This window comes from Calliopsis andreniformis, chromosome 2 (assembly GCF_051401765.1).
Source record: "Calliopsis andreniformis isolate RMS-2024a chromosome 2, iyCalAndr_principal, whole genome shotgun sequence".
Taxonomy (NCBI): domain Eukaryota; kingdom Metazoa; phylum Arthropoda; class Insecta; order Hymenoptera; family Andrenidae; genus Calliopsis; species Calliopsis andreniformis.
In genome coordinates, this window is record NC_135063.1 from 16,271,961 (window position 1) to 16,284,021 (window position 12,061).

A 12,061-nucleotide genomic window follows, 5' to 3' on the forward strand; every position below is an offset into this window, starting at 1 on the left:
ATTTTGCGCTTGATTTAATTAAATACCGACATAAAACTACACATTAATGATTAATATATCAAAGAACGATGTAGTATTTTGACGAACATTCTTTGTTTCATATTTACAGCGATTTATTCGAGACGTGTCAGTTGAACGATGCAAATCTGTCATGGCGATTGAAAAATGAAAAGTCGAGAGGTATGTAGAATATGCTTTATTAAATTATTTAATAATTTCGTACTAATTCAATACGCATTATAATCTTTTCAATCTGCCTATTCCTCATTTACTGCGTTCTTTTATAACATACAGTTAACTCTGACTTATTTTGCATGTTTAAATTTTCGTTACTTTTTGTACTGAAAACTCGGTATAGAGTTTGAATAATCTTAAACATTATCGAAAAAAGTATAGTTGCCTATTGTGTATGGTATCTATATACAAAAATATTTACACTTTCCTGCAATTACATTCTACTCTTAATTCTCGATATGATTTGAGTATGGTTTCGTGCATACAAAATTTACACTTTGGACAAAAAATATTGTTAAAGGTACGTCGGGTACCTCCATTTTTATTTAAAAAATAAAATCTGTTTTCTATCTTTTAAATATCACAGGATAACTATGAATATGGTTTTAATCAGAAATATACAAAATTGAATTTATCACTTAGTTTGTAACGTAAATCAATGCAACACGCAATGAGTGAGAAATTCAATTTTTTTGTTACGTGACGAAATGACATTTTTTTTACAATAAATTAATATAATCAACGTAATTTGAACTGTGTGATAGCACATGCTCTTATTCTATCCTTGTGATAATTAATTCTACGAGATATTGTGACGAATCGCGCCATCTGTGAGCAATAAATCTGGTTAACATTTCTGTATCGTTCCAGTGGAAGCTAACGGATCATTTTCAATGAACAAATTGCCAGCTGACCATCTGGCGCTTCTCCAAAGGGCTTTGTATCATCGGGGGCAACGTATTTGTTCACTTGGTAAGTCAACAATGTTTCATATCCAAATACGTCCATTCCGAGTTGCTGTAACGTACAAATAGCAAAACTGTTATTAACGGATCTATTGCTAAAAAAAGAAAAATAATTGAATGAAAATGGAATTTATTATTAGTTAGAAAATAAGAGTTCTTGTACTTTTTTACGGATATTTTAACTTTGCAAAGAAGTAGGAAAAATTGAGTTTATTCAATTAGCAAGAAAATGAATTGGGGATAGGGACTATTTAATACTTTCAATTTTCATTGCATCCCCTGGAGGGAATTTGAAAAACCATTTCCGCATTTTCTGTTACATAATCTCTAATAGCAATATTCATTCAACGATGTCGTGTTACACAATATCGTGGCAAATTGAAAAGCTTGAAGATGACCGACATAACACTAACCATAAGGCGAAATAATAAAAAGTAGAGAGCCTTTCTTTCGGTTATTCAATTTTCATATTCTGTTCGCGGAGGGGTTGTGGGGACAGAGCAATTTCCTCTCACTAACGACCTCGTTAAAAGAGATTCTAGGATGCAACATGGTATTTCCGTGAAATTGTAAGATTAATTAAATGTTCAACTGTGTGACTAACGTAGAATAAGTAACGGTGATTGCGTTCCGTATTAAAAACTTGTTAAGATCGTTACCTGCGTCAATGGACTGGTGTTTGTGGTGAAAATCCCCGCGTACTCTTTTCTTCTGGCTAACTGTAGGCAATATTCTTCCATTGCCTTCATCATGATTACGTTTTCGGCTGCGTTCAAATCACTGCTCGTCGACATCATGAAATTGTGAATGATCTGTCCCTTTCCTTTTGGCAATTTTCGCTCTCTAATGGGTGCCTCCAGAAACTCGAGGAAATCGAAGACTATTGTTAATTTCGAGTCCAATATTAGCTCTGGTTCGTCCCACAAATCGAAATTCAGGCCCACTCCGATTGTTCTGTTATCTCGCGACGATTTCACTACGAAACTTAAATTTTTCTCCACCAGAGGCTCCCAGAGGATTTCCATCATTATTCGATAATCGTCTCTCTCAATACCTGGCATCAGCCACTGTTCTAAGTCTGCCTTGCTGTAGAAGCTTTCTGTGATGATTCTAAAAAAAGATTGTTTTGGTTACATCATCGATTGGTATAACCTATTGAACAATTCAAATAATCAGTCCTCCTTTTTTTCTTGTAATTATCGAAACAAATTCTCCCTCTTGGTTTAACGTTTCATTTCTTCCGTTTTATCTTGAATTTCAAATTTTCAAAAATTTTCAAAGCAGTCAAACTTTCGAGGAGAGGCAAACAGCTGATGGCTGCCATCTTGTACAATTTTACTTAACTAAAATAGTTTTCACCGAGGAAATATTTAAGCAAATTGCACAGGATTTAACAAACTCCCGAAAGTAGAGTGCTCAGGTTTAAATTGCTTAATTATACTCACTCGATTGCATCTCGTTTATGAGAGTGATCTAGCATCTCAAAGATATACCCCTCCTCGTCGAAGTCTTTCTCCAGAGGTACGTCGTCCATGCTGATTCTCATTCGGGCGAGTACCTCACCCAGATTCTTTGCCGTGATGAACTCTGTGATGCCTATCTCGTAACCTTGATCCCTGAGCTTCGTCACAGTGTAGATGGAGTTCAAGGAGTTCCCGCCCAGCTCGTAGAAATTTGCATCGAGCGTGATGCTCGCACGGCTGCTTCGGCCTATTACTGACGCCACCGTTGGGAATAGAACTTTCGCTTTTTCTAGCTCTTCCGCCGATACTCCCGTGTAATCGCAATTCACGTACTGGTCATTGTCTGAAGACAAGTATAAATTAATTAAAATTTGGAGAGTCAGGAAGCAGGAATTTTAGTATTCTTCGTTTTTGAGAGTTATGATCGTAGTTCGGTGCTTGAGAATCTTTCATTTATATGTAGAAATATCGTACTCTCACTGTGATTTGAAGATTCGTACTGCTTCAATAGCGTTTGTCGGTCTGTTTTTCCATTTGTTAAGAGTGGTATATTATCCACGACGACAATGTGAGGCAGCATGTAGGGGGGCAAAGTGGCTTGAAGGAACGTTTCGATTTTTTGCTCGCAGGTTGGGGAGCCATTCGCGATTGTAATGAAGGCGACTAATGCCTGAAAAGGTTTCCAATTTTCAGAAATCTAGTCTAATTTTCATGGTCTAAAAATCTAAATAAAATCGTACCTGGGACAATTCTCCCGGTTTATAACAAAGAACGACCACACTATCAACTCCAGGCACTCTGCACACCGCCTTCTCGACTTCCGTTAGATCCACGCGGTGTCCTCGCACTTTTATCTGTGAATCCACTCGTCCTTCGTACACGACGACTCCTTTCGATATCCGGGCGTAATCGCCTGTTCGATAGATCCTCGAGTACTCTGTCCAAAACGTAAATTAATGAGGAATTGAAGTGATTTTATCACGAAACACATCTAAAAAATGTGTCTTTTGAAGAAAAGCATTAAAAAATGAAAAATAATTTTTTTCTCAAGTATGGCTCTACCTAGCTCTTTCTTAATTCCAGTTTGCTGTCATGTTTTTGTCTTTCTGTCTTGCACACGATTCATTCATTCATTCATTCCGCCAGCCGCCTCGGCGTATAATAAGGCGCGAGTCGCGAATAAATCTTGATCGCGATCTGCGGACGTGCGCGTGCCCAGCGCTGTGGCAGGGCGAATAAAAAACGCGGGATTTCTGCGGCTCGCGTGAATTATTCCCAGGTGGAATAGGGTCGGTCGCGAACATTACATTCTTAACGAGATTACGCGTGGCTCCTGTAGCGCAGCCAGGAAAAACGATTCTCGGTAAATTGTCCGCGAACGAGGATCTACGGGCAGGTATTCTCGGACTCTGTTCCTAATGGAATTATTGTCGAGTGTTATTATTTTGCTTGATCGCGCTGTACCAGGTTTAAACGATTTATGTGGATTCAGGGGAAATATTGATCTCTTTAGAGTGGTACAAAATTAATCGAATATTGAAATTAGATATTGTAAATTTGAAAGTCTTAATATTTAATTATAATTTAACATGCTTTATGATTACTATGCTTATTTTCTTATGATTTTTAGTTATTCAGGAATTGAAAAAATATTTGCTCGTCAAGTCACTAAGATTTTTGCTGATAGTTTTGCAAGAATAATCGTAAAGTACGTGCATACTAATTATGTGACAATTGCTTTATTTAATCACGGTCTATTCTGGTTACCGTTGGAACTAGGAAATCAATAAATAGTTTATTCGCAACCTTGTAACGGGTTTTTGCTGAATTCGTTTATAGGTAATTACTAAAAAAAGCGGGGTTTTGATTAGGTGACTGTGTAACAGCTTCAATAGGAATTTTCAATTGTATACAGAAATGAAGTCGTGAGTAGGTGTTGTGTTCGACCGCTGAGGTCATTTGAAATGTCCATGAATTCGGATTTTATCAGGTTTGAATTAAGTAGATTTACTATTTGTTACCTAACTGGGTATATCTACATTGTATAATGTAATCTATCCAATACAATCTAGGGTTAAACTAAAATCTATGTTACCTATTTTTTCTTCAAATTAAAGTCAGATCTTTAATTAGTTGACATCAGTAGTGGAAGTATGTAGTACGTACCTGGATCGATTGCATGAGGGTTGTCCAAGAATTTGCGAGAATCGTTGTCGCGAAGGTAGCCCGCTGCGAGATTCCTTCCAGCCACTATTAGCTCACCAACCTCGCCTTGTGGTACCAATCGCATTTCTTTGTTCACGATGTAGACAATACAATTATCCAGGGGTTTTCCTGCAATCAGAAAACTCTTCAGGTTTGAATGAATGAAAATCCTTTGAAAAATAAATACACTTTGAAAGTTTGGAGCTGTTTAAATCTCAAAAGAAACGAACTTCTGTCTAAATAAATTAATGTGTTGATAGCTATTGCATAAATGGGAAAAAATTAGATGATTTCGAATACTTGAAAAAACGTTTGAAAAAGTCTATATAAAAAGAATATTTCTCAATTCATTTAATCATCTGATTTTGTTCCATCAGTATATCCGCTTGTAACTATTACCTCGTCTAATTATCTTATTTCTATCAATCTTTATGATCTTGTTCACGTGGAGTGATCAGCGTTAAGATTACCGAGTGCAATTAAAACGTCGATTCAATTAAACCTGCTCAAGCAAAACTGGTTTACCTATGGGAACCTTTTCCATTGACTGCAACTGGTTTTGGCTGTTCAAAAGATGATAAGTGACGTCACCCATGATTTCCGTGCTTCCGTAAAAATTCGCAAGAATCTTGCCTTCATCTTGAAACGTAACGAAAAATTGTTCAGCCAGTGAAACAGGCAATGTTTCTCCGGAACACACCCAAAGTTTCAGTGAACGGAGTACGTTCTCCTTGTCCTAAAAAGATAATTGAGATATAGGCAATTCGACCGTTACTGTTAGGTATGCTACGTTCACTAATAACCAGTACCAGAACCAGAGGTTCGTAAATAACAGATATTGAATGACGACCAAGGAAATATTTCACTTCTCAATTGAAATTGACACGCTAGGATTTAGAGGGTTCCATTAAGTCGGAACCAAACGAACATTTTGCTAATAACGACTTCGCTAATGATAATGTCGACGATTTATGGATTCGACGGGGATTCGGTATGATGGATATCTCAGTGACATTTACCCGTAGACTTAGATACATCAGCATCGAGTGCAGAAGGGATGGCACCAGAACTAATCGCTGAATCTGAAACAAAGTAGATCCTTAGTTAGATTGGAGCATACGATTAACACTTTGAGTCCAGGAACGACAAGTTTTATTCAGTTGCAGCAGTCAGAATTAAAATAAAATTTCAAATACTTCTGAATATTCACCTGTCTCATCATCACCTCACCTGATGTTTCTCCAACACCTGCACGAACCTCTCCGGGTCCTTGGTCACGTGTTTAGAAACCACCACCAAGGTGCGACCTTGGAGCAGAGGTCCCCAGATTTCAGACACGCTATCGACAAAGGTCAAGGACGTCTTAAAAACACAGCGTTCCTCGTCAGATCCGTACGGCAGCTCTCTCCATTGCCATCGTAGTCTGTTAAGCACAGTAGCGTGCGGCAAGAGCACTCCTTCGAGTAAAGGAAAAGAGCAAGATACAGATCTGAAGGTTTTAAGGAAAGAACGTTTCTTCGTTAAGAGAAAAAAAGTGTCTTATTTGGTGTGGTTACCTTTCGGTGTGCCAGTGCTGCCGGAAGTGTAGAGCACGATGGCGAGTTGCTCAGGGTCTTCTTCTTGCTCCAAATCCTCCTCTTCCTCGTCGCGACTTCTGTCTGCTAGCTCCTCGTAAGTCATCGTAGCTGCTCCTTCGAACATTGACGAGTCCGCTGGAAAAGTTAACGTAGATCGTTGAAGGCAAACGATCTAGGTTTCTTGAACGATTTTAAACTTCTGTGAAATTTCTCTTGATTTACTCGACTTTTGGAGATCGTTCTTGGAAGTTTAGTACTTGTTATTTACATCGTTTTCCGAACAAGATTTCTATCTCTTCTTTTTTTCGTCTTTTAAGTAGTTTTTGGTTGATACGATTTTTTGCGCAATTAAATTCGGTTATTCGGTAATTAAACAGAGGCAGCCAACTGGAATGAGTTTCATTATGTTTCAAAAGCACAAGGGGGAGTGATACAGAGCAGCGTTGTCATAAAAAATCTAAATTGCGTGGAAGCATTTAAAATTAATGAGGTACGGTAATGTTTGAGAAATAAGGGGCTTTTTATGTTTTTAGTATTAGGTATTGCAATTGATAAAATGAAATTATTTTTACAATTCTAAACAGTAGGTATTTTATTCGTTTCGTTGTGATAATGCTGCGTGTATAGAATGACTCTTAAATTTCTTTTTATAGATACGTAACCTTTTTTGCTTGATACATAGCCTCAGAAATAGCGTGTTTCAAGTAGAAAATGTGGAAATGAATTCCTTTGCAATTCCTTCCATATTCCAGAAACGTGATTTCCATGTTCATCAAGTAAACACTTCGAAGTTTGAAAATTTTAGTGTTGAAGAGCAACGGCACTTGTTTTTTAAACAGAAGTTAAATTTAAACTAATCATCAGTTTTCCCCATATCGCGCATTCTTGAAACATTTAAAAAACTCTGCTACATGTATTAAAGGTGGTGGCTAGTAACATCAGAGGTCTGTTTGAGAGAGAAAACCAATGTCGAAAGGAGCAGGTTCTTCGATCAGCCTTTAAATCACTGCGATAATTTGCATACGTACCAAGGTTCTTTCGCTTACTGTACGGAGGAAGAATCTCAGCACACTTCAACGACTATTATTTTTCTCTTTTTGTTTTTCCTTTCACTAGATTGGTCGTTCCTTAACTTTTTTATAATCCCCACCCTTAGCTCACAAACTTCCAACAATTAAAAAGATAAAAGTTGAGGGCATCATTTTTACCTTCCCTCTCTACAAGCACTACAAAAGGCTTCGCCTCCTGTAGAACATGCTTCATCCTAGACATAGGATACTCAGCATCCAGTGGCAAGTAGGCCATTCCTGCTTTGACAATAGCCAACAGGACCGTCGGTAGTCGATGAGACGGTTTCATACACACAGCCACCAATGACTGCGATGAGTCTTCAGGCTTGTCGCACTTCCGCAACGCTCGAGCCATCCCATTGGTCAGCTGGTGCAGCTCTGCGTATGACAGCGTGTGCTCATCGCCGTTATCGTCTGTTAGGGCAAAAAACGGTATTTGAAAAACATGAGGAAAGAAAAAAGGGGAAAAAAGGGGAAAGAAGGGGAAAAAACGGGAGAAGAATCTTTGGAACGTGTAATGCACGGTTGACGGTAATTGGCGTCTACGTGTTTTTTTCGAGCTCCGTAACAATAGTTTTCCCTGATAACGTCAATGACAGTACCTTCGTAGTAGACTGCTGGCTGAGTGGAATGATTCGCTGCCGCCTCTGTGAATAATTTATGAAGCAAATCCTTCTCCTTGGTGCCGTCGGTCTGACGGCCTTTTAAGACCGACTGCTGCAAAATGGTGCCCATCTGTGGGTTGGAAAATCGGTTTCAGTTTCGTATCGATCTACGATCGCTAGTATCTGCCAGAGTTTCATTCATTTCGTCACAGCTGCGAGACAGCGCGATGGGATTAATTGAGAGGATTACTGCTGAGCTTAAGGCAGACTCTCCTTGGCTTCGAGACAATGGAGACAATATTTTAGGGCTTTGAGCCGTTGCCTCGATAGAAGCTCGGTGTTACATGACCAACTATTTTTCTATTTTCCCTATACTCTAGAAGGTGGAATAAATTTTTGTTTCTATATGCTGGTGAAAGTGAGCCAATTGATATTGACGCAGATGTGCTCATGATTTCATAATACACGAATAATGGAGCCTATAGTGGTAATAAAGTCAAGTGGTCGTTCAAGGTCACTGGAGGGTTATCCCCACCATATTATGAAGCTGCACGATAATTCTCTCTCTCGTCTAATCACGCTAGCTCTCCTTCTAGTGGAGGGGGGATAATGTAAGAATTGAAGTTATCATTGATTTGATTTATGGTAGGGAAAGTGGTTTTAGACCAATTTGTTTTGCTCTAATTTAATAAATTATTAAATTAGAGTGGTTATAACTAACGAGAAATCTTGTTGGACTGAATTTCGTACAAGGTGAGAGTTAATCGACCTTCACGGTAATTAGTTAGAAACTGATTTCTGTTTTAAAAACTCTTGTCTAATTTTACGCTATATTTCTACATGCATAAAAAAATAAATATACAAATTGTACAATATAAAAGCCTGTAAATATTCAAATTACTTTTTCATGGAAATACCCTCTCACTACTTTATGCAATATTCTTAAGCTACGTTGGTCCGTTCGATAAATTATCCAACGTATCTCGAAAAGCCACTACGCTGAGGACTAAGCAAGTTAAACACGTTTCTAAGAAAGCAATTGCAATCGTTGAAACTTTCTCTTTTTCAATTATGATTGAAAATCATCGTAAACGTTCGCGATCTGTCTGAAGAAGCATGTTTGGTCAACATAATAATATATTTTGTGGGATTGACTGTGTGTGCATTGTCGATAAATATGAGAGTTTAATGGACAATCAACGATGAATAATTATAGAAAGGAAAAACGGTGTCGGAAAAATGCATACTTTGATAGAGAACGTGATCTAGGTCCAGGGTATTTATATGGAAATTGGCAACACGGTATGATAAAAGAGCACGGGTTGCTTTATATAACCACTGCTATTTTGTAATCATTACAAACAACTGAATAGTTGGCTCGTTCACATGTTGAAAGTCTTTTGCAGTTGGAGCGTGCTCGTGCGTTCTGCATTTTTATAAATTATTTGTGGTTGTAGTGGAAAAACACTAGGCCGAGAAACGAATTTTCACTAAACTTTGATTCAACTGTTTTTGAACTTATTTTGAAGTGTCACTAACAAATGTTACGGTAACTAGAAAAGTAGTTTTTTATCGCCTTGCAAAGTTATCTGCATGTCTCGATGTAATATCATGATATTGATCAGAAAAATAGCCAATTACTTTCGTAATGAAGGAGCACTTTAACCGCGACATGCTATTATGTATGCTTTTCAGTAAGATAACGGGTACATAACTGTTTTCTAATTATTGAAATTGAATTTACGCAATCATTTCCTAATACTACGTTATGTCTGACAAGTTGAGATTTGAAAGACAAGGTTGATTCAGTATGTGAGCAGCAAAAAACACTTTTTTGCTATTTTATATTTTGTTTTCGGTAAAGTAGGAGGAGGTTTTTTCTAATTTAAAAATTGGACAGTCTTATCATGTTTTATACCCAATGCGGTGATTTCAACATTTTTTTTTTTTTTTTTTTTTTTTTAAGTTCACAAATGTCGACGCACAGAAACGCAAAAATGAACGAATTTTCTTTGAACATATTATAACACTGCATTCTTTTGCTGGGTTTAGTTGCGAGATTTATTTCGGCCGACAGAAAGCAATACAAGCTCCTTGATCAGCATGCAAACGCCTTCATTTCTGCCTTTTTAACCACTTCAGGGATACTGACGGATATAGACTGCTTTCTTTTTTGGTTTTAGATATTGTTAGTAAGGATATACGAAACGAAACACACGAAGTTCCTTAACGCAGTAATAAGGAATCTTATAATATAATTTAGCGACATTGAAAAGTTCAGTATCTTTAGGCGCGACTTTTTAAAAATTCAATTTTCAAACTTTATGTGTCCTTCTTTTACAAAGCGTATGAGATGCTGAAAGCGTAAGCAAATGTTAACCACATGTTCTGCGCAAAGAGATCCACAACCTGTTGTCCAAAAAAATGAAAGAAAAATAGCTTAAGTTCCACTTGAAAAGTTCCATTCGTATTTTCCACTATCCAAACACAGTGTCCAGCACAGTGAGATATCAGCTAATCAATACTAATCGTACAATCAGCAAAGTTAACATAGATAAAGCAGGCTTGTTCATCTTTCCCAAACCTCAACGTAATCTCTTCTTGCTGGAGAAGATCCAAAGCACCTCGAAACCGCTTTCGAGACCGCGGCGATTCAATTCGAAAGATTTCACAACTCCTCTCACCATCCACTCACCTCAGTGGCTTCCCTCGAATCTTCTTATCCTATCAATCGTCCTTCGAATGGAACCTCACGAATTCCCAGTTTCCGACACCGCTCGGCCACCGTCCAGAAAGCAAACCGATTAAGAGTCGGGCAGCTTTCACTCGCGCGTTCGACCGGCTGATTTCGCCTCCGTGGAACCTTCTCCCAACGATTGTTCGCCGTATCCTCGATCCTGCGACGCACTTTCCTTCCGTATGCGTTTCGTCGACCGATCACTGAACACTGTCGCTTGTCTACCGTTTCTCGTTTAACAGACCCTCAGATTCGTCATCGATTCGGCCTTTCCTCGGTCTTTCCCACTTGTCACTTATTTCCTCAGCCAAACTGTCTCCTTGCTGGACACCGTGGACACTGATAAGAACAGGCGATGGAGACCCGCGCGAGAACGCGCCGCGTTTCCGGAGCGATCTGAGAGAGCAGGAAGGGCACACAGCGTGGTTCCTCGGGTCGCGACGCGATGACCTTCACCGTTCGGCCATCACAGGGCCGATCGCTCAGTGAGAATGTTTCCTCCCGTTGACGTAGCATGTGCTTTTATATGGAACCGGTTATGAGGGCCCTGAATTGTTCGTTGTCCCCCATCCTGCCACCACCATCTTTTCTGCCGCGCTACACTGCCTGGCCCCCTTCGGCACTGTGCATCAACTGTCGATTGATCGCTACTTCCTCTGACTGACTGGGTTTCTTTGCTCTCTCTTCACCTCTTTTTGTGCTTCTAATACTTTTAATCCCTATCCATTTACGCGTGTCTTTACGTGGCTGGATTGTGTTTGCGAGTGTTGGGTTAGGTTAAAACGGTTAAAACTTGCTTCTTTATGGACCCTTTATTAGCCCTTTCTTCTATTTTAAGGCTTCATTTCTTATGGTGTTGTCTTCTGAACAGTGATTTCAATCATATCCGCATCTACGTTACGTATTGCAATGTAAAAATTGAACGTAATCAGTCATGAAGAAGTGAGTCACTATACTTAATGAGGTAGCTGTTTTCCTATCTTTCTACTCTTCTCTCGCACAGGCAATTATGACTATGTTTTCACGATTCAACTCAACGGTACATCTTTTTTATCTTCTAATTATAGCATCATTCCTCTCACTGTCATTTACTGAATTTTTCTTCCATTTCTATTTTGGCGAACGAATAGAGCACGATCCATGACAGTAAAAGCTGATCTATGCCCTGGCCGAATTCGCGAATCGAGACAATTCTTGGAGTTACCGTTAATCGCATAACTTCACGTAATTTCATGGCAGCTAAATTTCGAAACGGCCTTAAGAGAACCAGTGGACTGTAAAATGAATTTGCTTCACCGTTCCATTAAACGGCTACTGCGGCCACTTGGTCCGTTTTGTCTTATATTAGAAAATGATCGACCGTCACTGCGTGGATTTATACTTTCCGCGGCAAATCGCGATTCCAGAGGATCCAAGGGGATACG

At 38.8% G+C, this 12,061-nt stretch overlaps 1 protein-coding gene across 3 annotated transcripts; it reads right to left on the reverse strand.

Annotated features, from left to right (window-relative positions):
• Positions 1 to 181: 181 nt before the first annotated feature.
• Positions 182 to 10,732, reverse strand: E (nonribosomal peptide synthetase ebony). Of its 3 annotated transcripts, XM_076390535.1 has the most exons (13): positions 10,596 to 10,732; positions 7,898 to 8,030; positions 7,434 to 7,709; positions 6,205 to 6,360; positions 5,879 to 6,105; positions 5,668 to 5,730; positions 5,174 to 5,384; positions 4,610 to 4,777; positions 3,184 to 3,380; positions 2,918 to 3,113; positions 2,426 to 2,786; positions 1,640 to 2,090; positions 182 to 1,032 (listed from the first exon to the last, which is right to left on the reverse strand). In XM_076390535.1, the coding sequence occupies exons 2-13, from the start codon at positions 8,028 to 8,030 to the stop codon at positions 892 to 894; spliced, it is 2,580 nt and encodes an 859-aa protein (XP_076246650.1). In that variant the 5' UTR covers positions 10,596 to 10,732; the 3' UTR covers positions 182 to 891. The 3 variants fall into 3 exon arrangements, with proteins under 3 accessions (XP_076246650.1, XP_076246658.1, XP_076246667.1); XM_076390543.1 differs by lacking the exon at positions 7,898 to 8,030 and having other exon boundaries at positions 10,596 to 10,731; XM_076390552.1 differs by lacking the exons at positions 7,434 to 7,709; positions 7,898 to 8,030 and having other exon boundaries at positions 10,596 to 10,730.
• Between the last annotated feature and the right edge of the window lie 1,329 nt (positions 10,733 to 12,061).